Source organism: Coturnix japonica, chromosome 1 (genome assembly GCF_054131305.1).
Source record: "Coturnix japonica strain WE chromosome 1, WE-NBRP24, whole genome shotgun sequence".
Taxonomy (NCBI): Eukaryota; Metazoa; Chordata; class Aves; order Galliformes; family Phasianidae; genus Coturnix; species Coturnix japonica.
This window is the reverse complement of record NC_140663.1, coordinates 3,509,419-3,532,887: the sequence shown is the minus strand read 5'-3', so window position 1 is coordinate 3,532,887 and position 23,469 is coordinate 3,509,419. Positions and strand designations below refer to the sequence as shown.

General features: G+C 40.8%; 1 protein-coding gene across 1 annotated transcript; it reads right to left on the bottom strand.

The window, feature by feature from the left end:
• Positions 1 to 1,034: 1,034 nt before the first annotated feature.
• Positions 1,035 to 22,761, bottom strand: ITIH2 (inter-alpha-trypsin inhibitor heavy chain 2). Its single transcript, XM_015866246.3, has 21 exons — positions 22,608 to 22,761; positions 20,880 to 20,954; positions 17,236 to 17,271; positions 16,343 to 16,515; positions 15,533 to 15,637; positions 15,035 to 15,197; positions 14,718 to 14,825; positions 13,075 to 13,203; positions 12,276 to 12,392; positions 10,811 to 10,979; positions 9,807 to 9,932; positions 9,123 to 9,304; positions 8,405 to 8,590; positions 7,493 to 7,632; positions 6,745 to 6,917; positions 4,780 to 4,914; positions 4,057 to 4,170; positions 3,352 to 3,550; positions 2,526 to 2,698; positions 1,785 to 1,896; positions 1,035 to 1,376 (listed from the first exon to the last, which is right to left on the bottom strand). The coding sequence occupies exons 1-21, from the start codon at positions 22,689 to 22,691 to the stop codon at positions 1,229 to 1,231; spliced, it is 2,847 nt and encodes a 948-aa protein (XP_015721732.2). The 5' UTR covers positions 22,692 to 22,761; the 3' UTR covers positions 1,035 to 1,228.
• Between the last annotated feature and the right edge of the window lie 708 nt (positions 22,762 to 23,469).

Sequence of the window (23,469 nt, the reverse complement as noted above, 5' to 3'; positions counted from 1 at the left end):
CTTTACTTCTTACTGTGTGTGTCTGCAATTGGATGGCAAGAAAACTGATATCCCTGTGCTTTCCAGAGCTGATCTTAGCTGTGTGGAGCTGCTGTGTTGGCTGATGTGGTGCTTATGGGAAGGATGAGACCAAGGAAGCTGGGAAAGGTGAGAAGAAGTAACCAATTTGGGGAGGATAGAGTTCTGTTTCCCTGCAAACTCAGCAGTGTTGTGTGGATGAGCAAAAATCCTTATGAAATACTGCAGTTCTTTCATAAAGAAAGGCTACTCCGCCCCTTCCTTAAGGAGCTGAGTGGAGCAGGATGCTGTTGTGGATACGGACCCCAGTTATAGCGCAGTCTAAAAGTTCAGGTCGCCAGTGACAAATTCACTGTTGCTTGTCCCTTGCTTTACCTCAGAGAACCATGATTCGTGGTTTCCAAGAGACACCTGCAGGAAAACTGAAAGACTGCAGAGGTTGAGTGAAAGCTGCTGTCTGAAATAACCCCACGTGAGGGATCTGAATGGTTTGCCAGGGATCCCAGGCACAAATATACAAGTCAAGTAATGCAGTATCTAGAAAATGGATGATTATGCAGAAAGGAACTTAAGGCAGAAGACATGTATACATGCTTGTGAGAACTACTCTGAAGAGATACTCAACATGCATTGATCCACACGTTCCTTACAGCAAAACTTAAAGACGGATCGCATAGCAGTCTTTGGTTCACAGGAAAGGACACCACAGTACAGGAAGGCAAGTAGATGACTGGAGTGCCTGTCCTACATTAGGGCTGCTGAGAAGAATCTGCTCAACATTTTATTATTTCTTTTCCTAACTCTGTGAAAGCAGAGTTTCCAATCCAACTCTAAGTACATGGATGTGTATGGTTGTGTTACTACTGCTCTCATTTGTTACTGTTGAAGAGTATGATACCAACGCTACAGATGCCACAGTGCTATTACAAGTCTGCTGTGAGATGTGTATTACAAAATAGCTGCAATTTTTAATGGAGTTGGACTTCAATGGCTGTTAGGCACGGCTAGAGACCTCCTACAGTCCAGCATGTCAGTTTATTATAGGTTTAATTTTTGTATGAAAAGAGGGACTTACATTTGAAACACTGATCACTTATAAAGGAAATAGTGGTGATGTCACCTTTGGTCAATCTGGCTTGGTAGGCTGAGAGCTACCAAGTGTATAGGAGCAGAGAATTTTCTATAATAAACTGGTTTAGTGCTTGAGCATTCAGGGTTCCTTCATAAAGCTGTACAGGTTGGGGACGAGGTAATCTTTGTAGTGGCCATCTATGAAACCTTTCCCACTGTTGTGCACAAACCAGCACTGCACGTCAGTCCCAAACACGCGGTTTGTCCTGTAGTCCTTCTGTAATCCCCTGTGAGGAAGAGGCCATCCAAAATGAGAGTCACGACAAGTAGATAACAAGACATTGTTAATCCTGCTGGCTCGTGGCACTGCTCTGCCACAGTGGGAGTGTGTGCAGAGTGGAAACAACCACAGGATGCAATGAATTTCACAGTTCTGTGACTGCACGGGCCCTGTTGTGGGGATCCCGGGTACTTGTACACAGCCAAGGTCAGATGTTGGACAGCTACATGACCAGAACTGCTCATGCAACATTGAAAATACAAAAGAATCCAAGTGTTTTGCCAGCAGCTAAAGACAGATTAATTGTTAGCAGAGGGAAAGCAGGGGATCCCCAAGATCCTTAATTAAGCCTGCAGTCAGTGAAACCATTAAAAAGAGAAGTCGTAAAGAGAGCAATCAAGCATATTATTCCTACCTAGTAACAGTGAGTTTGTTTCCTTTCACTTCCATGGTGGCTTGTGGTTTCTCTGGAGTTTGCCCAGGTCTTTGGTTGTGGATATACACTTCTGGTTCAGATGTAAACTGACCTGATCAAAGAGATTTAAAAGCTTTTTGCATGTCCTAACCTCCACGGCTGTGATGTAAGCTGATGGTAGGCTCTTGTAATAATCCAGCAGGCGAACCACTCCTGCATGGATCACAGCATCTTGTCTCCAGCACTAAAGGACTGACCACATAGGTAGGGCCAAAAGCTCTGCTTCTGAGCCAGAAAACTTCTACGTAAGCAGATTGGAGCTGTGAAGAGTATTTGGGAAAACAATCTGCTGCACAGGGTTCCCACATCTTAAAGGGAGCCTTGGATGGGTCCAGGGCTCGGAGGGCTGTTTTCCCTTATGGACTAAGCCCTTGCTTTTGTTTTGTGCCCTTTGCCAGAACAGCAGTTCAAGCGAGAGCTGAATTAAAAGCTTCAATGCAAAAAGGTTTGAGGGCTTTCAAGTCATTATAGAATAGCCAAGCTGGGAAAGCCCCATGACGGTCATTGAGGCTAGCAGGCCTTTTATGAAAACACCCATGGGATGAAGACTAACCTCCTGGCTGCTTGTGCTTTATAGAGTTCTTGGAGTTTCCCAGGTGCTACAGCAATCCCAGAGCCAAGTTATTCATCCTAGCAATAGTCCTTCTTAGTGTTCCCCTCCACCCAACACACAGCCCTTACCTATCAGCCCTCGTGCTTCAGGAGAAAACTGGTTTTCAGGGGGGATGTAGATTCCCAGGAAGTCAACGTTAACTGGGTGATTCTTCCACACACGGTGCAGTAAAACCATGAAGGACATTTCCTCACCCACTCTGATAGTAACGTTGCTTTCTTTCTTCACGGATATGAGAAGCCTAGCAGAGGCAAAACAAAAGAGTAGGGCTCAGTCCAGCTGGTCACATGTCAGTACTCAATCCCCTTGAGATGCTCTATCACATCAACTGCATGGAGCTGGCTGATAGGACAACAGAAACACAGCCTTGGGATCAGCACCCAGAGGTTTGGCAGAATGGTGTTTAATAGGACACTTGACACCCATGTTCACACAACCAAATCCTGCTCTACAAATCTAAGCCCATGTTACAAAGAATGGATATTTAGAAAGTGATCCCCTTCCCTAAACAAGGGTGCTGCAGGGTGCCCAGTTTTGCTGCTTATGCTCAATCTGCAGGTGAAGGTGTGGATGGCTGGAGTCACGTCAGGAGTGTGACTCCTCAAATAACTTGGGCACCTCAAAGAACAAGGGATGCTTGTTCTTTAACTGGCTCTTAACGTAGTCAGCAGCAGAGAAAGAAATCCAGCTCTTCCTAATTCTGCTTGGCCAACTGAATCACTTTCTTGGTCCCACTGTCTGATCTTCATTAACTTCATAATATTCATAATGAGAGCTCAGACTCTTAGCTAAGGTGCACATGTCCAAATGTAGGCACTTGCAACCTGGATCTCACCCAGGATTTGGTAAAGCCGAATGTTAAGTTGCACAGACAATAAATGCTCAGCAACTTACTGTTTCCGAATGATGTGTCCCGTGTCAGACCAGGTCAATGTGATGCTGTAAGATCCATCTTTCAGCATTATTTTTTCCGTGTCAATCTCCACTTTCAGGCCTTTGGTTTTGAAATAAAAACCAAACTTGCCGAAGTAGGTGTTGAGTTTCTTATTCTCCTCCTTCTTGGCCCCAATTAGCTGCCCATTGACAACGACTCCTGTGAAGAGCAGAGATGTTGCCTAAATCTTGGGTGATACATTTTTTCCTAGAATTTAATCTCTAATCTGTATTTTATCTGTGTGAGTTAATTTTTATTGCCTCTTGTCCTTCTGCTATGTGTCTCATAGAACTTTCAGGCTGTTTGTTTTCTGAGTAGGTGGTTGTGGACAGCAACAACATTCACTTTGAGTCTCTTTTAAGACTAACCAAACACAGCTCTTTCAGTGTCTCTCTTTACATCCTGTGCTCCAGCCTCATAATCATCTCTGTGGCTACCACTAATTTTGGTTCAGTTTATCAACATCTTTCTTGTACCAACAAGCCTCAAACAAGGCACAGTACTCCAGATGTGAAGGGAAATAACCACTTCCCTCTACCTGCTGCCACATTCAGGTCACCATGCATCCTCCTTTCAGACACTTCACTTTCTTTCTCCCAACACCTCTCAGACATAAGGGAAGGAAAAGCATGCTGTAATGTAAACTGTACTTTATATTCCCTTACCAGTACCAGGATCAGAAACCAAGTTTAGGATATGTCCGGGATCTGAGTTGATATTAAAACAGATGTTCCTCTGGCTCTTGGGCAGGTATATGATGAAATGTGGGTCATTGTCAACTGAAACATAAAGACATAGTTGTGAGAAGCAGGCTGTAAGAAAGAAGGGGACAGACTCTTTAGCAGGGTCTGTTGTGATAAGACAAGGAGAAATGTATTGAATGTTTTCGTGCTACCTGCAGGTGCAACAGGGACATTATTGCACTCTAAAACTCCCTATAAGGAGGTTACAGTGAGGTGAGGGTTGGCTTCTTCTCTCAGGTAAAAGAGAGATGATGAGAGGTGCCTTAAGTTATGCCAGAGCAGAATCAGGTTGTATATTAGGAACAATTTCTTCTTAGAAAGAGTGGTGAGGCACTGGACCTTGCTGCCATTGACAATAGCAGTATCTTCACATTAGCTTTGCTACTGCAAAGATCAGTGATAAGCCTCAGCCTTGGGTAGAACACAGCAGGAGATGGGGTGACTAATAGACCCTATCTGAGTCTGAACTATACTCACGCTTGTAACTTAAGGCATTTTTTTACAGATTCATCTATTCAATGTCAAAGTGGCTCAATATTTCATTGTTGCTGCATGGTGCTTCCTTGCAAAGAAAGATCTTAGTGGTCTTTCCCAACCTCAGTAACTTTATGATTCTATGACCTTATGAAATGCTGTAGCTTTTACCTCTGTTTATGCTGACAGCAGACACAGGAGGACTCCTTTGCTCAGGCATGAAGCTGACCGGTACAGCAGTGACATTGGCCCATGGTGGGATGCCTTTACTATTATCGGGTGCATTTGGAGTTAATCCTAAAGTACCTGTTAAATGACAGTCATAATTAGGCTTTCATTAGCGACGACATTTTAATAGTGTAGTTTTTAAAGTAATGTGTTGAATCAGAGCCTGATATCACTATACCAACATAAAGTAGGCATAGCACTGTCTACTACAGGCAAATCTACAGTTAGGAACCATTTGCTCCAGCCTCACCATCAGAGTAACATGATCCACTTACCATTCCAGTTAAGCTACCCATAAGCTGTTAGTGAAAAATGGAGCCTGACATTTTAACTCTCATTCATGTGAATAGGTCCCTCAAAGCAATGCTCTGAGTGTTCTGGCAAATGAAAAACTGCATGTTTAAAATCTAGTTGCCAAGAAAAAGGTAGATGTGGCATGAAGCTTTAGTCCAGTTTTGCAATAAGACGGTTCTGATAAAAGGACAACTGACCGATCTTTTGAGAACGTGGAAGATTCATGCAGACAGTTGAACTCATATTTGTGAAGGGGCAGAGAAGGCTGCTTCAGATTACCCATGCCTTCTATACACAAACATTTTGGCACAGCCTGCATGATTTACACAAAGACTGATAGTGCTTCTTCAGCCTCTGCTAAGGTTCAGAAGCCATGTTCCACTGCCCTTGGAAACCACAGATGTTCTGACCCTGATTTCAGTGCTGTCAAGTTTTGAACTATTCTGTCTAACACCAAAGGACACGAGGACCTAATGTTAAAATCTCCCTTTGAATCTTCTAGAACAAAAGAAACATGATCTAAATTAGTCTGCTGGTGTCATCTGTCATGAACTTCCACTGTAATACGTGCCATTCCCGTGCTGACCTCTTTGATAGTCATGAGCTGTAGCACACAGAGTGAGTAGCAAACATCCCATTTCTCTTTGGGTCTCAGCTGCAGACTTTCAAATTGAAAAGACAAATAAATGAACTAGAAAATGACAACTGACAAACGTGAAAATTTCATTTCACTGAGGCAGCACCAGGATATGGTTATAGTTAACCAGGAGTGTGAGAACTGAGTCTGCTGAATGTGCTTGGGCTCTTAGCAAAGTCACCCTCACTTGCAGTGTGAAATGTGGCATGTTGTCCATTGCCCACATGTAGACTGCTTCTTTCCTTCATAGACAATTCAAACACTCATATTTATTAATAAATTGCAAATCACCAGACTCAGTTGTCCAAGGAGTTGATCTTGTACTTTCAGTGCTTTCATTACATTGCACTGGCAATGTTTTCCTAACAGCAACACTTGTGCTTTTTCAGATTGTTGACTTCTGAGGGCGCAAAACAAGTGGATGGGGATGGCCCACAGCCATTGCTTTGCAATTGACTCTTATCAGCTGATGCCAGAAAAAGGCACCTCATTTGGCTAGAAATAAGGTTGCTGTAACAAGGAATGTGAAGTAATGGATTTAAAGGAGCAATCCAAGAGTTTAATTAACAAGGCACTCCACATTATTATGACATCTCAGATACCGTTTATACATACATCTGATTGCTAACATCCTTGAGAAGCTTCCAAGAGATGAAAGTGGTGATGAGATACAGTTTGGTCAATTCTACAGCTTGTGGGGAACTAGACATACCTGCCCCAGTAAGAAGACGTTCAGTCTGTGACATAGTATGTTTATGGGGAAACTCCTCCCTGCAATATCAGCACATTCAGTGCTCACTGAATCCAATAGCTCCGAAGAGCACTTCCTTAACAGGATGCTGTGAAAGTGGCTGAAGATTTGGTCAGCTTTCCCTAAGAGCACAAACTGCCTGTCTCAACAATGAACATGTTAGCTATTAAAAATCAAAGATAACAAATCCGAAATGACAGACACTGTATTGGCCTGAAACACTGACCTGAGCAGCATCCCCTTCTGGGGTCTTTGGGCTGATCTGCCAGCATTATCTCATCTTTTTCAGGGTTCTCTATTAGCATGGAAGTGAAGGGTGTAACAATATGATGGTCAAGAGACATCTGCAGGATGGATTTAGTGATGTTCCTCTTCAAAGCTGCAGTGGGGGCTGTGTTTCTGAGTGGAAGATAAAAGAGAAGGCATAGTTAGTAGTTCCGCACACCAACTGCAGTGTTTGTGCCTCCACAGACCAGTCATAGAGCCAAGGTGGTAGGATCCAGACACTGCAATAATGCAAGGCTGAAGGCCTATGCAAACACACTCTGTACAAGTAGACTATTCCAGGCTTCTGTGGACACCGGTCTGGACTTATAGAAGCTCAGTTTCATCTTCTGGTCTCAGCAGAAGATCTTGTTCTTCTTCACATGGGATTCATCAGACTTTCTAAAGTCAAAGGACTTTTTTTCCCCTGAAACTCTGTAGCTCTTATGCTCAGAAAGGCAAATTTATTTCACTTCCTGTAAGCTCCACACCTGGGTCTGTCAAAGTCATAGATTTCCTCTATTTAAGTGCTCCCAAACTCTATTACCTGATACATACGAGTGCTAAGATAGGAGTGTGAGGACAGAAGATATAACTTAACTTAACTCGGATTTATTTACATTACTCATTTGAAACCCTGTGGCCTCAGGAAGGACCAGATTGCTCTCATGCTTCATGTCCATCCCATCACAGATTACATTTCTCCTCACCTCTCTGCCAGCATCTGGTTGACAGTCAGATAGGCCCAGAGCTTCCTAGTAAATTCAGGATCTGCGTATTTGTCTTTCTTCATGAAACCATCCAGCTCTTCAACATCTCGCAAGGTTTCCATAACAAGCTCTGCATTGGCCTATGCAATAAATGAGAAAAAAAGGACAATGAAGGGTGAGCCAGGTGAACGGGGTGTCTCTGAGGTCCCCTTTTGTCCAACTCTTGAGATGCTTGGCATTAAGAATCTACTCTGGCTCAGTCCACGGTCACTTCAAGATCAGAAAGCCTCAGAATGGCTACTGGAAGGGGAGCTGTGTTTCAGCTGGGAAGAATATTGAACATATTTGATTTCTGTAGCAAGTATCAAATCACAGTTCCAAAGCCCTGTAAGTGTTGTTTAGTTCTCCTCAGAAAGAAGGATCCAGATGTATTTCTTCCCCACCTCATTCTTCTCCATATGGAAGAACAGCCATTATACATGAGCAATAGGTCACAAAGCAGAGCATGAAAGGACAATACAAGGACCTTTCACCATGTAGAACCACCAGCTTGAAGTCCCCAGCAGCAGAAGGTTCATCCATGAATGGAGATACATTAGGGGGTCTCCCTGCACCTTCACAGGGCATGCAGAATGACTCCATCATCTTAGAGCAAATTCTGCTTTGCAATTGAACCAGCATATTGCATTTCTTATAAGAAACAAGCTCTTCTGAAGGCTTCAGGGTGTGACTGCTCTTGGCTGTAACTTGAAGCTATTAAGAAACCTTGTGGGACAAAACCCTGTGAGGTTTCCCCACACTTCCACCCAGGACCCAAGCAGGCATAACACAACCAGCAAAGAGACTGTATGCATGAGTGAATGAACCAGCCCAAACTCCAAGAGCGGATATCCTAGAGAGGTCCCCACTCACCGCTGTGGCTGTGACTACGCTTTCCAGGTGCTGCAGGTTTGCAGTGTCAACCTTCCCAGCCACTACTATTTCTGAGCCGCCAAAGTAGTTGTGGAAGCTGCTCTGGGTGACGTCTGACACCGACTCCTGGGGGTAGTTGAACTGTATCTTCTTCAAGAGTGGGGTGGAGACCTGGTTGTAGAATCTCTGAGATGGCAGAGAGCAGAGAAGTGAGTCTGCTGTACCCAAAGCAAGCCTCCTACATGGGCCACCCTGACTGAAAGGAGAGCAGGTGGCAAAACTGGGAGCATCAGTGAGCAAGAGAGACTTTCCCTGCCCCAGCAAATGCAGGCTTTATAATTAAACCTTAGCACATCTGTGCATGGGCACCTCAAGGAGGTCTGGCCCAAATCCTCTGGAAGCCAAGGGATTGGTTGTTCTTAAAGATGTTTTCATACTACAACTAAAAGACTTGAGTAAAGGTGTTTATGTGCCTGAACTGATCATCAGATCAGCCAGGTCTTGGCTGTCATGTAACATGGTTACTTCCCACCTAATTTTTGCACTTAATGCATGGTTGTCATCTTGCATGACTCTCCAAATCAAAGAACAACATTAGTGACCCCCATCTCTCTGAACTGTGAACCTACAGCCACTCCACTCTAGTTGGTGGAGTTAGCTCTTCAGCTATGAGCAAAACTGGATCCTAAGCTTAAAAGGTAATGGGCTAGAAACGTACCTTCATTTGGGCAGAGGTCTCCTGATTTCCAAAGATCCGTTGGGCCATGCCACGGTTGTCAGTTGCGATTCTCTGCAGGAAATCATAATCTACATCAAATCCAATGCCGAGGCAAAAGAGAGAGAATTCATCCTTTATGCTCTGCTTCACATTCTTCTGGATCGTTGTCAGCTTTAGCTCACCTTTGAAAAACACAGAGTGACATTCATCTGAGCAATGGTGGAAGTCTCCACTAGGGTGTGAGCATTCAAGCCCTTGAAGTGTCTCTGGTTCTCTCTTATGGCAGTTTGTCTTATGGGCTGGCATCTTACACTAATAGATTGCTTCTAACCTTTACCAATTTCAACCCAGATCAATTTGCTTTCTACCTTATTTTCCATATTTTGAGGTTACATTTGATACTGAGTCATATTAAGAGCTGAAATCATCAGAAGAGGAGATTTTCTCTTAGGCTGTTGTGATTACCTCTCCTATAGGACTTATGCATCTCTGTAGCTGCTTATCTTTTATGAATGCTTATGTGCACAGCCTCACGGCATCTATAGCATTTATAGCATCGGTAGCAGTGCAGACATTGAAATAGAGATTATTTTTTTTAACTTACTCTCAAAATGTCTAAGTATTGCTTGCATTTATGATGCTAATTTCATTGTCCTTTCTTCTAGTCTAAAGCAGAATCCTTACCTACTGTTGGGTCTCCATCAGAAACCAATACGATCATGGAGACTGAGTTAGGATCCAGCATGCCTAAATTCTGGGCTTCATTCAGGATGAATGTGGCTCGGAGAAGAGCTTCATTGATGTTTGTGCCTGTCAAAGTCATAATGAAGAAAACAGGTTTGAATCTTGTGGAGCGCACTGTCAAAAACAGATCAGTTCTGGGATTTTAGTGGAATTAATCAGTGTGGACAAAGACCTGAGATCAAAACAGCAAAACCTCTCCTCTGTGATTCTTATGGTACATCTGCTACCACTCTGGTTCCCTAAGGAAACAGAAGCTGAAAATTGTTACATGTTGGTCATTGTGTTAAATAGACCTTCACTATTTTTCTCATTTAGAGTTATACCATTTACTGAAATGGAGAGTGTCAGACTGGTTCATAATGTTGTGAGTAGAAATAGCTTATAATCTATTTGCTCTTGAGTTTGTTCACCAGCATGTTATTTTTTGTACTGCGATGTTAAAAGATGGGAACACACATTTATAAGTATTTAAGCCCATTTATACACCCATACGCATTTTGCCCTAAGTTCTATTAAGAGAGTAGATCTTGATACTCCTTTCTGCACTGGGCTGTTGTCCCCATGTGGGGCTCCTCATGCCTCTTACTACCAGTAATTCCAGTGAGATCACAGTGAAGCTTCCAAAGTCTAAAAAGGCAACTGTTCTTGTTTACCAAACAAGGAAATGAAGCACAAAAAGGATGAACACTTTGCCTGGGGTGGCACTTAATAGAACATTGTGCAGTCTACAACTTACAGCCCTTGGAGACCCTAGAGATGGGCTTGTGAGGCCCTGCTTCATAAGGATGGCCTTTCATAGATACTTGGGGTCTGTGAGGCTGCAGGTAGGCCCTATAGATTAAAAGCATCTGTCCTATGGTGCCATAGTAATCTGAATGTTGTCTGAGGTACCCATTCCTGTGATACCTAACTGTCAAGATCACCTTGCAATCAAAACCTCATACCCCCATTGGGATGGATTGTCTGGATGTACTTCTTAGCGTCTTCAACCTGTGCTGGGGTAGCTGAGACTAAATTATCCCTCCAACATCGGACATTGTGGTTGAAGTCAATAAGAGAAAACTGATCAGCAGCACGGAGCTCGCTCAGTATTGCTTTCATGGCTTCGATGGTCTGAAAAAAGGAAATTCCAGAAATAACAGGTTTAAACTTTATTTTCTTGAAATCATTTACTTAACATAGCTGCAAGTAAACAGATGCCTGTGATGAATAGGAACATGAATGTTAGAATCGATAAACAACATCTGTTCTCTAGATTTTTTTTTAATATATTTCTAACATAAAGTAGAACTTTACTCAAGAAACACAGGAGAAAAACTGCAATTAGCAGGAACAAATCCATGTGCCTCAACTCATCCTTGCTTAACACCTGCCAACAAAGAGTGTAAGAGAGAGAAGCAGTTTGTGAGACATTGTGGTCCAGGAGAGAGGAATTACTTGTACTAGCTCAGGAGACTTAATTCTGCCTGCAGTGCTGTCATCTTGGGCTGGGTAACATCTGTTTGAAGATATGTGATTTAAAGAAGTGACGATTAGCCTACATTCCAGTTTTGCAGCATTGATTTCCCCAAGGAAGAAATCTGCCAAGCCTTGGTATTATACTCTGAAGCAAATTCAAACGTCCTTAGATCATCCCAGACTAATATCCAGCTCTTGAAAATCTTCAGTGACACATGATTTACAATCTCACAAACTTCCCCCTTAGCACTACAAAGCTTTTTTTATATTATCTAATGTAAATCTTTCCTGATGTAAATCCATCTGATTCCATCCTATTCTATCTTTGGTGGGCATTAATGTCAGTTGGTGGGCTTTTCTTTTGGAACATATGAAAGCTGATTATGTCTTTCCAGGTCTTCTTTTTGCAGAATAAATCATATTTCTTGCATTTCTTTTTCCACGTGAGTTATGTTATCGAATCCATTCTTACTGCCCTTCAGTGGTCAGTCAACGACTTAGAATCATAGAATCATCAAGGTTGGAAGATCATCCAACCTAACCACCAACCCCATCAACTTGTCCACAGTTCTTTGAAGGTGGGGTAGTAGTATTTTCACTAATTCTTTCCCAACATATAATAAAGGAGATTAAAAAAAAAAGGGGGGGGGGGGGGGGGGATATTTAAGGTCTTTATAAAATGCTGTATGATCTGTCAAAATTTCACTTTACAATTAAAATCTGTATTCTACTGGCATCATCTCTTCTTTACAATATAGAAAGGAGTAATACAACTAAAGAGTAAAATCACAAACTCTTCGATTCATCAAATATTCACCAAATGCACTGAGCATTTGACAGAGCAAAGTGTAAAGAACAAATCTGGTAAATCTGAATGGCAACCTGCCATATTATTGTATGGTAAAGCACATGGGAAAAGTTGGCAGGAGGTTCTTTAAGTCAAACACTTACTTGTTTCATTTTCAGTCCCCACATTGATCCACTGACGTCTATAACAAACAGAATGTTTTTGGGCAGAGGATCAAGATTTTCCGGAGCAAAGAAATGAATAAAATAGCCATTAAAAATCTGCAAAATAAAATAGTAAACCTCTCTGTAAAATCTCCTAGTAAAGATGCCAGAAAACTCAGTAACAAAGCAGAAAATACTATTACTCTAAATGTGGCAATTGTTACTTCCACTTCTGCACATACACGTGTATTTGTAGCCATACACCTTCTACACTCTTTACTGTTTATCAAGGAAAGCAGAGCCTGGTTCTCATACAACTGCCATGCTCTGGCATGGCGATGAATGAACATGTTTTTAAAAACTGTTCTCTATGTAATAATTCAACTATAACTCAACTATCTTTGCTTCATGCTAACATAAAAATATTGATGTTCTGGTTGTCTCATAATAAATCAGCACAACTTCCAGTGACTGCCCTTTGATTTAACATTAAATCACCAGACGACTGCTAGGTATTAAAGACTCTGGCTTGTGGACAAGACAGAAATCTGCTCCTGACTATATGTAGGATCGTGACTTAGTCATAAATTAAGTAAATCCATTCTGTCCATTTAAAAGCTCTCTGTTCTTTCAATTGGATACAGAGCTCTTTCTGATGCTTGTTCTCTCTGCATGTACCATTGGAGCTTAATTTCTGCCTAGCGAACTGCAGAAGTAATGTAATGATGAGGCTTAGCACAGTTGGTCTAATGGCAGCAATTCCTGTATTCACCGGTCCTGGTTAAACAGAGATACTTACTTCTAATTCTCCACCTGTGCTTTCCCTGTTCACGTCATACTGCACCACAAAATTTCCATCTACTGCTGTGGCTGAGCAAGTGGGGCATTTTCGTTGTTGAGCCATTGTAGGCTTGAAAGAAACATGAGCCTTGAAATGAGAAGTGATCATCAGTTAATGAGACGTTGTGAGAAAGGCGGATCATTGAAATAAAGAGTTCATCTGTTTATGAAATATCTTCTTTGACTGAAAGATTCGCTTCTCTATTTACACACCTAGTTTAAATGGAAAATGGACTTTGTCACCTGAAAACACAAACTGTGCTGAGGTTTGCCTGGATGTGCTGATTCAGTAGTAGCAATTGTGACACAAGCACGGTGACCCATATCTGCAGTATCAAATATTTCCATCAAAGCTGGGCAATTCTTTTCTAGGGGGAAATACTCTGGCTTATTTATCATTTTCTTAGTTGAAACTAACTTGAACTTTATGGATATTTTGAATTAGCTTTCAAAGTAAGTTTATCATTATTTCTTTCCCCTGAAGAAACGAGAGCTTGTAATTTGTAAACTGGGTGGTAGAAATTCTTCTCACTAGTCCTGTGACTGGTTATACAGATGTTATGTTACCATTTCTCTGCTTTGACCAGGTACTCAAAATCTATTGAGAAGTTAAATCAGATGCATCCAAAGGCAAGCTTTCTTGTATGCTTGCAGAGGTTTCCGCAACACCTTCTTTATACTGTAAGGTCATTGGAATGTGAAACATTCTCCCTCTTTTAATGTTATGAGTACCTGGGACTATTTTAATATTGGGGACATTTTGCTATATATCTATTACATATGCTGTTAAGAATACTGCCATGACAATAAAGGTGAATAATGGCAACAAATAACACCTTCAGGTTTGAAAAGAATGTGCTATAAAAACAGGTGAATAGGGCTCTGAATTACTGTTCACTTATTTGCCTTCAAATTCTTGATTAAACTCTCTCAGATGATATCTGTCTACATTACCTTTGAATTAGTTTGCTGAAGTAGGAATGTGAGTGAATGAGATATGAAGCTGATCCTGGATATCAAGGAACAGTACTGCCTGATAAATTACGGTAGTAATATACACAGACTTTCTGGGTCTGAATCACACACCTTGTGTTAGATCTCTATCAGAAAGTGAAAAGAGTTGTACCTTCCCAGAGCCATTGACAGTCATTTATTGAGTAAAAGCTTTCAACTATTGGAAGGTTTATCTACACACAAGAGCTGTGATAGAGAAAGGCAGGGTAAGCGTGTCAGGGAAAAGAGCAATCCTAAAAAAGTTTTCCAGGTAGACGTTCTCAGTCAGAACTGAGATGTGGAGCAATGGTTATTCAACTTGACATTCATCATCCACCTTTTTCATGTCCAGCAATTCCTGCATTCTGTGTTTTCAGAATTACAAATAAAAAGATTTGCATTAAGAAAGATGATCTATGCTCCGTTTCTGTGTTGCTTTCACTGTAGCATTTGAGCACCTCATACATATGGTGAGATAGCAATAATGAAAATTAGTATATTTTGATCATATTTTTAAATGCTTTTAGGAAGTATGAGAAAATACCATAATTTTGCAGGAATAAATATGAGAACTGGAGTTTCATGCTGCTTCCATTCTGTGACTATTACCTTTTTCTCTCCCTTGGAGATGGTGGTGATTCCATTGAAATGATCTCCAAGTGAATTAGGAACATGCACGTAGCGAATTCCCTGTGGCTCAATAATGCGGACATCCACCTGAAGGCAGGAAGGGAGGACATTTAGTATGATGCAGTGCCACTGTTGTGGCAGGATCCCACAAACCCCCCCAGACAAACTCCAGAAGGAGAGTGGAATGCTCTTGAGAATGCTCCTGTAGGGCTAGTTTCACTTGGGATGGCGGTCTATGTGATACTAAAACCAAACCACCTGTGGGATGCTACCAACACACACCAGCTCTGCTTTACCTCCATGTGCTTTGCCAAGCGCCCTGGTTTCACAGAGATAACGTGCTCGTAGGAGCTCAGTTTCCTTCGAATCATTTCCTGGTAGTGAAGTTCAAACTGGATCCTTGTTCCTGGGGGCACATTCACTTCAGTTTTGAAGTTTTCCATATCCAAGGCATTGCTCCTGAAAAGTTAGCTGTGGAGTTATTTTGAGAAAATACAAGGAAATTGAGAGCTTCTTTGCATTATTTTTAGATTTATACATTTCCCGAATCCAGTTCTAACTGTGATCTTTACCAGGGAACTGCAGTTGTCTATTAGCACAACATGTTTTATTGAGCTGAAAGCAGAAGCACAAGTTAAGTCCCTGACAGTTAAATATCAAAGTTGCTGTAAATAAGCAAAATGTGCTTTTCCAACTCATTTTTCTTACTAGGATCCCATGTCATAACTCTCTTCCTGGGATGGGTCACCTGTGAATAAGTTCAGTACAGTATCCATATCCCAAAATCCTTATACCTCACTATTCCAGCAGCTTTGCCTTTGGCTTTTGCTTGGGAGTACATTCTTCTGGCTTCAGACTTTTCTCGAATTGAGCTGGTAAATGTTATACCATTGACATCCCTAGGACAGAGAAGACAGTCTATTTGCAAAAGAAAAGAACTTCATAATCAATAATTATTATTTTACTTCCCCCCCCAATATATATATATATCAGTCGAATCTAATCTCTTTATTACCCAGTGGGAAATAAAATACTAAGGCTCTTGTTTAACGCCAAATTAATGAAGCTTGTTTTCCAGCAGATCTGCATCTTTTTGCCTGGCTGCTTCTTTATTTCACGAAGCTGGCACTCTCATATTCTAAGGAGGAACTGCTCTTCTACACCTTCTTCACATTTCTCAGTGTTTTGTGTAAGACAAGCAGTTACTCATGTTTTGAAACATAGATCAGTTCATGTCTGCTGGCTGGCGAGCTCACTGTTGCCTCTTTGGAAGAAGCTGTTCAGTGAAAGCTCTCATTTGGGTCTTTCTCTCCTTTGATCTGGTGTCAATTTGCCAAAGACAAGTCATCTGTTTGAGACTCCTGTCCTTTTGTCAAGTTTTGTTGATATTGGCCAATAGCCCTATAATTACCAGGGATGAAGGGATGGACAGATAGATAGTACAATGACATAAGACTTTTTTCATTGAGAAAGCACACTCAAAGTACACTGAAGATGGAAAATGACAGAAGGTCTTTTGTTTTTAAGGATACTTCTCTCCCACCACATTCACCCTTATTATCGAACCCACCAGAGCACAAGGCTGGTATCTGCCCACTACTTACATAGTAAAGTTGTCAATAAAAGCTCCTTTGGGAACTTGTACATCAAACACTATGTGCTGGGGCCGTTTTGCATTATTCACCATCTTGGCTTGGATCATTGTGTTGGCCAGTCGTGATGTTATAGTGGACTGAACTTTGTAGCTGTAAAGACCTATCTTGTCATCATCCTCCACCTGTAATTGATAAAATAACTCTATAAATTTGGGATACAGCTAGAAAATACACCCTAGAGGGTGATTTCAACTCCTTTTATAGCCTCAGTGCCCTTTTTTGGATCATTTTTTATTATAATATGGCAGCCAGGTGGATCATGAATTCCATTTCAAGGCACTTCTATATTTTACCTGTGACTGCAGCAGGATACCCATGTGAATATAGTTCATTATAACATTTTATCTGAAAAAGAGAAGTTATAAAGATGGAGTGCTTTCCTTGCTTTTCATCAGGCAATCAGTCCTTGGAAAGTCTCTGTTGGTGTAATTCAGCATAGAAGGATTATATAGCAATCCCCAGCATCATATATTGAGGAGAAAGGAATGACTATTTTCAATAAAGGCCATAAATAAAAAAGACCTGAAATGCTGAATACTGATCTAGTGTAGTAAATGTTTAATCAAGGCAGTTGTAGAACAGTATTAAACTGGTACATTAAAATACTGCCTTTGTCTGATCTTTTTTTGTTGCTTATTTCTTCATATTTACCATACTCTTCTCCCCAGAGGAGCAGTTGTATAAACAGCATTGTGCAAACAGTCGGCTGTTTAAAGAAATCAGGTTAATACCCAACCAGCAGTAAAAACAAGGAACTGAACAAACAGGAGAATTGATTTCCAAAAAAAAACCAGAATCACTTTGTTCAATATTTTTCTCCATAGAGGAGGAAAAAAACTCACCAGATCTCCAACGTACCCCCAGTCAGATGTGCTTCGCTAGAAAAGAAAAATATGGAGTAAGTATTTCAGCAAAACCAGCAGCATAGATTGTGGCTATAGTGGTAGTGATCCAAAAGCTGCTTTCCAAAATGATCAGAATTTGAGTTCTCAGGCTTAGTGAGCAGATTCCTTCTGTTTTAATTACTTTTATCATTACGCTTTATGCAATATGCATATGCAGTATGTATCCCTTCTGTAAGTGATATTGCATACGTACATTTTCATACGTGCAGTTTTGATTGAACACTGCTTAGATGAGCTAAAACAATGCTCATTAATGGTTGGTTTATTTCCTGCCATATGAGCAGTCTCATTTTGGAAATGTCTATGAAAATGTGGTGACATCTTGTGGTCATTTGAAATATTCTGTTTAATTCTATGAAACTCACACGTCTGTCCCTGGGGTGGGATTTGGCTCCCCTACTTGTAGGAGGACATGTGATTAATACAGCTGTCTATAACCAGTCTAAAACTTGTCACAACCAAGCAACCTCAGCTATTCAGAGACAACAGAACAATCTCTTTCATCTGGAAATAGATACTTCCATTTGGTTGAATAAGTCATGGCCTAAACTGTCCTGACTGTTCCAATTGGTGACTCACCATCCATACTCTGGGGTGCACCAGGCCCAGCACTGTAAGATGGGAGAGGGAAGGGGTTGTCCCCTCTGCACTGTGAGGTCTCATCTTGAGTACTGAGTGTAGTTTGGGTGCCATGATGTAAGAAGAACATAAAACTATTATAAAGTGTCCAAAGGAGGTCTATGAAGATGATGGTCTTGCCTTAAGCTGGGTCTATAAAACACAAAGCTCTGACAGCTCTCACATTTTTATGATGCTAGAGACTCCCTAAACTACTTCACATGCTACTATATACCACAAAATGAAACTCTTCAACTCCACTGATGATGATCAGGAGCCTAGGGAGACTATTTCACATAATGATGGATTAATTATAAATATGTCCCAAACCAGACCAGTTCTATCACAGATGTAAGTAGCACTTGAATGACCCAAACCCACAGATGATGCTTACAGCGACTGATTTAGCCAAATGACATATATAAAGCTTGCTGTACATTTAGTTTGAAGCTTATTTATACACCAGGAAAGTCTAGATATGATTAAGAGGTGATACATCTCATAGCAAGATCACTTTAATGAAGTGATTTTAAGGATTCTTTTAAGTGAGATAGACTGCAGGATTCCCATCTCACTGAGAACAAACTGAGGTTTTGTTTCACAGCTGTACAGGTTCCACCTGAAGCATTCAGACTGAGATTTCAGGACCTGAAGGTTTATGGCACTGTAGGTACACTCTGCAAAGCATGATGGATTGATCCTTGCACAGCCCATCATGAAACCCTACAAATATAATTGTGCAGTGAACTAAACCCTTCACATCGGATTTGTAGTGACTTCGATCACTGTTGTTACTGATCAGACATGAGTTGGCCCAACCACCCCCCTGGGATCCCAAAGGTTGCAGAGCTTAATTATTCCAACAGGTCAAGAGGACAGAGCTGTAAATAATTACACTTTATGTTTGAGTGCTGGTGTAGATATTGAAAACACAGGCCTTGAAGAGACCTATGTGTTATTTCAAGTGAGAAAACTTGTGGCTGGTCCTTTCTTTGAAACCACATTTAGATCTGCTGATGGCTGCATTGCACAGAAGCAGTATCTTGTGGAGCTTCTAATGTGTGGAACAGTTTGTGTTGGGCCGCAGACAAGAAGTGCTTCAGGAACTGTTTTAGGGATATGGTCTTAATAGATGCGGAGCCCTGACTTCACTGTGCTGAGACTTATCTTCTACTGATATCTGTGCAGGCTCTGGATATTTAGCTCTCTGCAATATCCTTCGCTCAAACCACTGTGTGTGAATGTTGCGATGCTGCTCTATCACAAGAGGTTCACGAGGTTATCTGCATTCCAGCCCATGGGCCACTCTATTTCTGTGGTCTCAAGGACTATTTGCATACCTGAGGCACAGTGTTTTTGGAATCCTTTAGTGACAATTTTTTTTCTTCACTAAAAAATCTAATCTAGTGCATAGAAAACAATTATTTGTCTTCAGAGCTAATCAGCATGTTCTGCTGAAGAGTTTTGTTGTCATGTTGCCAATGACCTAATAAGCTCACTGTAGGAAAATCATAAAATCACAGAATATCCTGTGTTGGTTGAGACCTACAAGGATCATCAAGCCCAACTTGTGGTTCCACACAGGACGACCCTAAAATCACACCAAAAATGCAGTGCTAAAACAAAAGTGTGCAACAGTAACTAACTGTGTGCCTGCTGTTGGCCAAGAACTGCTGTCTTAAGATGTTTGGGGTTTATTTTCACCCCATTTATTAATATTTTATTGTGACTCCAAACTAGATTAAGTCATCCTGAGATCTTCACTCTATTGGTTTGCAAAGATTCATTTGAAAGGTAAAGAATGGGAAATAATAAATGGGAATAGAATGAATAATCTAGTATAGTAAAAAACACAAGTATGGTTGCAAATTGCTATATGCATATGTCTATATTTCTATGTATCCAGAAAGATGGAGAACAGAGACAACATAATCCATATGCTAATACAGATAGGTTGGAAAGAAATGATGCCCTGAAGAAGTAAGGAATTCTGCTTAGATAGTCATTAGATTATTTAAATACTAATCTGGCAAGTGTGAACTGGGTTGTTTCATATTTATGCTAAAATATTCCATCTTTCTGGCAGTGTAATAGGATCTTCAGGTGTCAATAAGCCACAATTAGGCTCTGTGTGAGGCCCATTTGAAAAAAAAACCAAACACCTTAGGATAAAGATGAATCTTAGTTGCCTGTTCTTGACTTCAAAGATGTTGGGAAATCCAACTTTACTTAAGATGGTCTTTTGTTTTTTGCTGTACTGAACAAGATCAAGAAAGGCAACACCAGAGCTCTGATGAAGGACAAGGTCCACTCTGAACAACATCTCTTTCACTCAGCATAATAAAAGTCAACATCTCCAAACAACTGATTTCATTATTATGATTCTTAATTATTACTTGATAAAACACACACACAAAAAAACCCTCATGCAATGTTGTTTTACATGCTTCTGTTTCAGAAAACAACAGTGTACAATTATCTGCAACAAATCAGCACTCTGGAAATAACTTTTCTTCCCTGTCCTTGGACATCCCCAGTTGATTTCCCACGTTACATTGTGCTGAACACTTTTCACCTGAACTAGATATGAATGAATGGACCATCTGCAGGACTAGAGAGTCTCAACATACATTGTCTGTGTTAGTTCTTCTTTTCCATTCGTTTTTTTCAGTCCCACATGTATCACAAACAAAATGAGGCAGACAAGTATACCCATTTCTTGGCATCTATGCTATGGTTCTACCTTAGGAAGTCAGATATGATGCAAGGCCTTGTGCTAGGTGATACAGAAAGGGTAGCATCAGTTATCCCAACTAGATGTGTGACTGTCTCAGTGTATTTAAGTATCTGATGGTCCCACCTGATTGCACATTCACAACCCTTGAAATGGAACAAACTGCGTGGGGAGAGCTCCTAGGGATTCCTGTTTTCCTTTTGTGTTGAAGCATTGCTGGGTACTGTACCTGGTACCTGCCATTTCTTGTCCTGGAGCTTGAAGGAAATCCATCGATTTCTATGTCAATCAGATTTTCCACTTCCTAAAGGAGAAAGAGAAGGAAATAAAGATGTTTTGCAGCTGTCTTGCAGTTAGATTTATCACTTGAATTGTTGTTGATTAGCACTCATACAATTCCAAAATCCATTTATGTCCCCATATACCAGCATGAAGTAGAGTTGCGAACCACCTCAGACCAAACTGCTCTGTATTCAAACATTCCACTTCCCTCTGTGAACAACCAGCTCCATCTGCTCTTAACATCTTGACTTTTACCATCATTTTACAATCTTTCCTCCCGAAACAAGGAATAATGTTTAATGGCCTGAAAAGCCCATTGCAAGCAAGAGGCAGGTGATCATCAGGATATGTCAATGTATGATAACTTTGACGTTTCAGATACTGATCTCATCACCTAGACCAGCAAGCTCTGCTCAAACCAGTAGAAATTGTCTCCAGTCTTATGTATGGAAACTAAATTTGTCCAAATGACACAAGGAGAACATCAGATCTTTTCCAAATGCACATCTGAACAGAATAATTAGAAGTAGGCTTCTTACACCACAGCAGAACTCTTCTATGTTTGCTAGCAGTTTCATTTATGGCAATTAAGAAGTCAAGGTTCATGAGCTGCTCTCCAACTTAGATGACAGCGCACACACAAAGGTTTGCACAAAATAAACTAGAATTGCTTAAGCACATTGATGTGATATGATGACAGTGATAAGAGAGGAGCACAGAAATATTTTTCTGGGCTATTTTTGACAGGAATCATAAACTCAGGATGGAAATCTCACTGTGTCAGGAAAGGTACTGTAAGAAGAAAGAAAACAAAGACTATCCCTCTCATCAGTTCTTTTTGTTAGTCGTGCAAAAGAAAAGAAAGCTTCACGTGATTCATGCTGGCTTATCTGAAAGACAGCAATACAAAAAGCAAATCTGGATTTGAAGCAGTTTCTAATTCATTTGGAAATGGGTGCAGACACTTAAATACGATCTCATATTATTAATATGAATTAATAATATAATTAATAGTATATTATCATATTAAAGGTATAGGCCCTTAAATTTTGACTTTTGAGTCATAACTATAAATAAACCTCTTTTTATTATTATATTATCCTAGAAGTTGCATTTTTTATTTATTTTTTTTTTTTCCTGTAATTTACCTTGTCCTCTTGCCAAGGAATGTACAGTCAGTAGGATCTTAACTCTGTATTTGGATTTCTGTTAACAGCAATCTGAGTTCATATGGAACTTTGCTGAAATTCATGGTGGTCCACGCAGGAGACCCCATTCAAAAAAACATGTAGGTTCTGAGTTTCTTCTTAATCCAGATAATGGAATCTAAACCACTGAAAATCTGAATATAGAAGCCGAGCTGAATGTGGAAAGGCTGAAAGCACCAGCAAAAGCAAAGCTGAGTTAAAAATACAGATCCTGTTTGAAAAGAAATTGGAAATGCTCATTCTAGCCCAGTTTTAATAATATTAAAAAGTAATTATGAAAACCATCTGGCGAAATTTGGTGAAAACCAAACCAAACAATTCTATTTTAGCTCAAAGTAGAAGAGAAACTACAAGACACGAGCAGAACATGAAGCACTGACCCAGTCCTGCTCTCGCTGAAGCCAGTTGCAGCACCGATCTGGACTTCAGCAATGAAGGCAGCCCTGGTCCCTGTTGGAAATACTCACATCTGGGATTCCATCGATAACAAGATCAAAGCTTCTGACTTCAGAAATGAGGAATAAAACCATGAAGTAGATCAGACACTTCATTTTCTTCCTGCTTGTCTCCTGAGAACAGTCTGCATAGGGGCCAGACACAAGATCTTTCCTTCTCTGAGACAAGTTCAAGGAAACTGATGGGGGTTATGTAGTATTTTGCACAAAGTTTTGAAACACTGACTTTGTTTAGGCCATAGGTAAATATTTGCCTTGCAACGCAAGTCAGAGCTGAGATGTCCGAGCAAGGGTTATCCAAACAGTGTCTTCACTTGGCTCTGCCCTCGATAACAGCTCAGGCTTGGATAGGCTCACCTCTTGCTTTTGTAGATTCCCATGATGTTTGACTAATTTCCTGCTAGGCACAGACCTTGAATATCCAGGACTTAGAAGGATCAAAGCAAGAACTCACTCCCAGACTGTTTGTTTATAGTAAATGAGGTGGAGACTGGCTTTTAGAGTGATGGAGGCAGCAATATTGTGCTTCTTAAAGGACTCTTCCATCCAGTCATCTCACAGTGGTTGGCAGAGACCTTTGGGTTGGATCCTGACCCACACAAATACCGTTTTTTCCTCTCCAACTGGGAAAGATCAGAGCTGCTGGTAGGATGGCTCTAGTTTATTGAAGTTAGTCATCAGAAGGCATCTGATGATAGTTTTAATAGCATGTTGTAAGGCTCCTTGATTTCTGAATCTGTTTTGGCCTTTCTGCATCTTTGGTCACATAAGAAAATGGATAAATTAAGCCACTGAGGCAAAAGGAGGGAAGAAGAAAGGAGGAAGGAGTTTTCTAGCAAAAGGAGCTGGCAGAACACATCCACTGTTTTGGAAA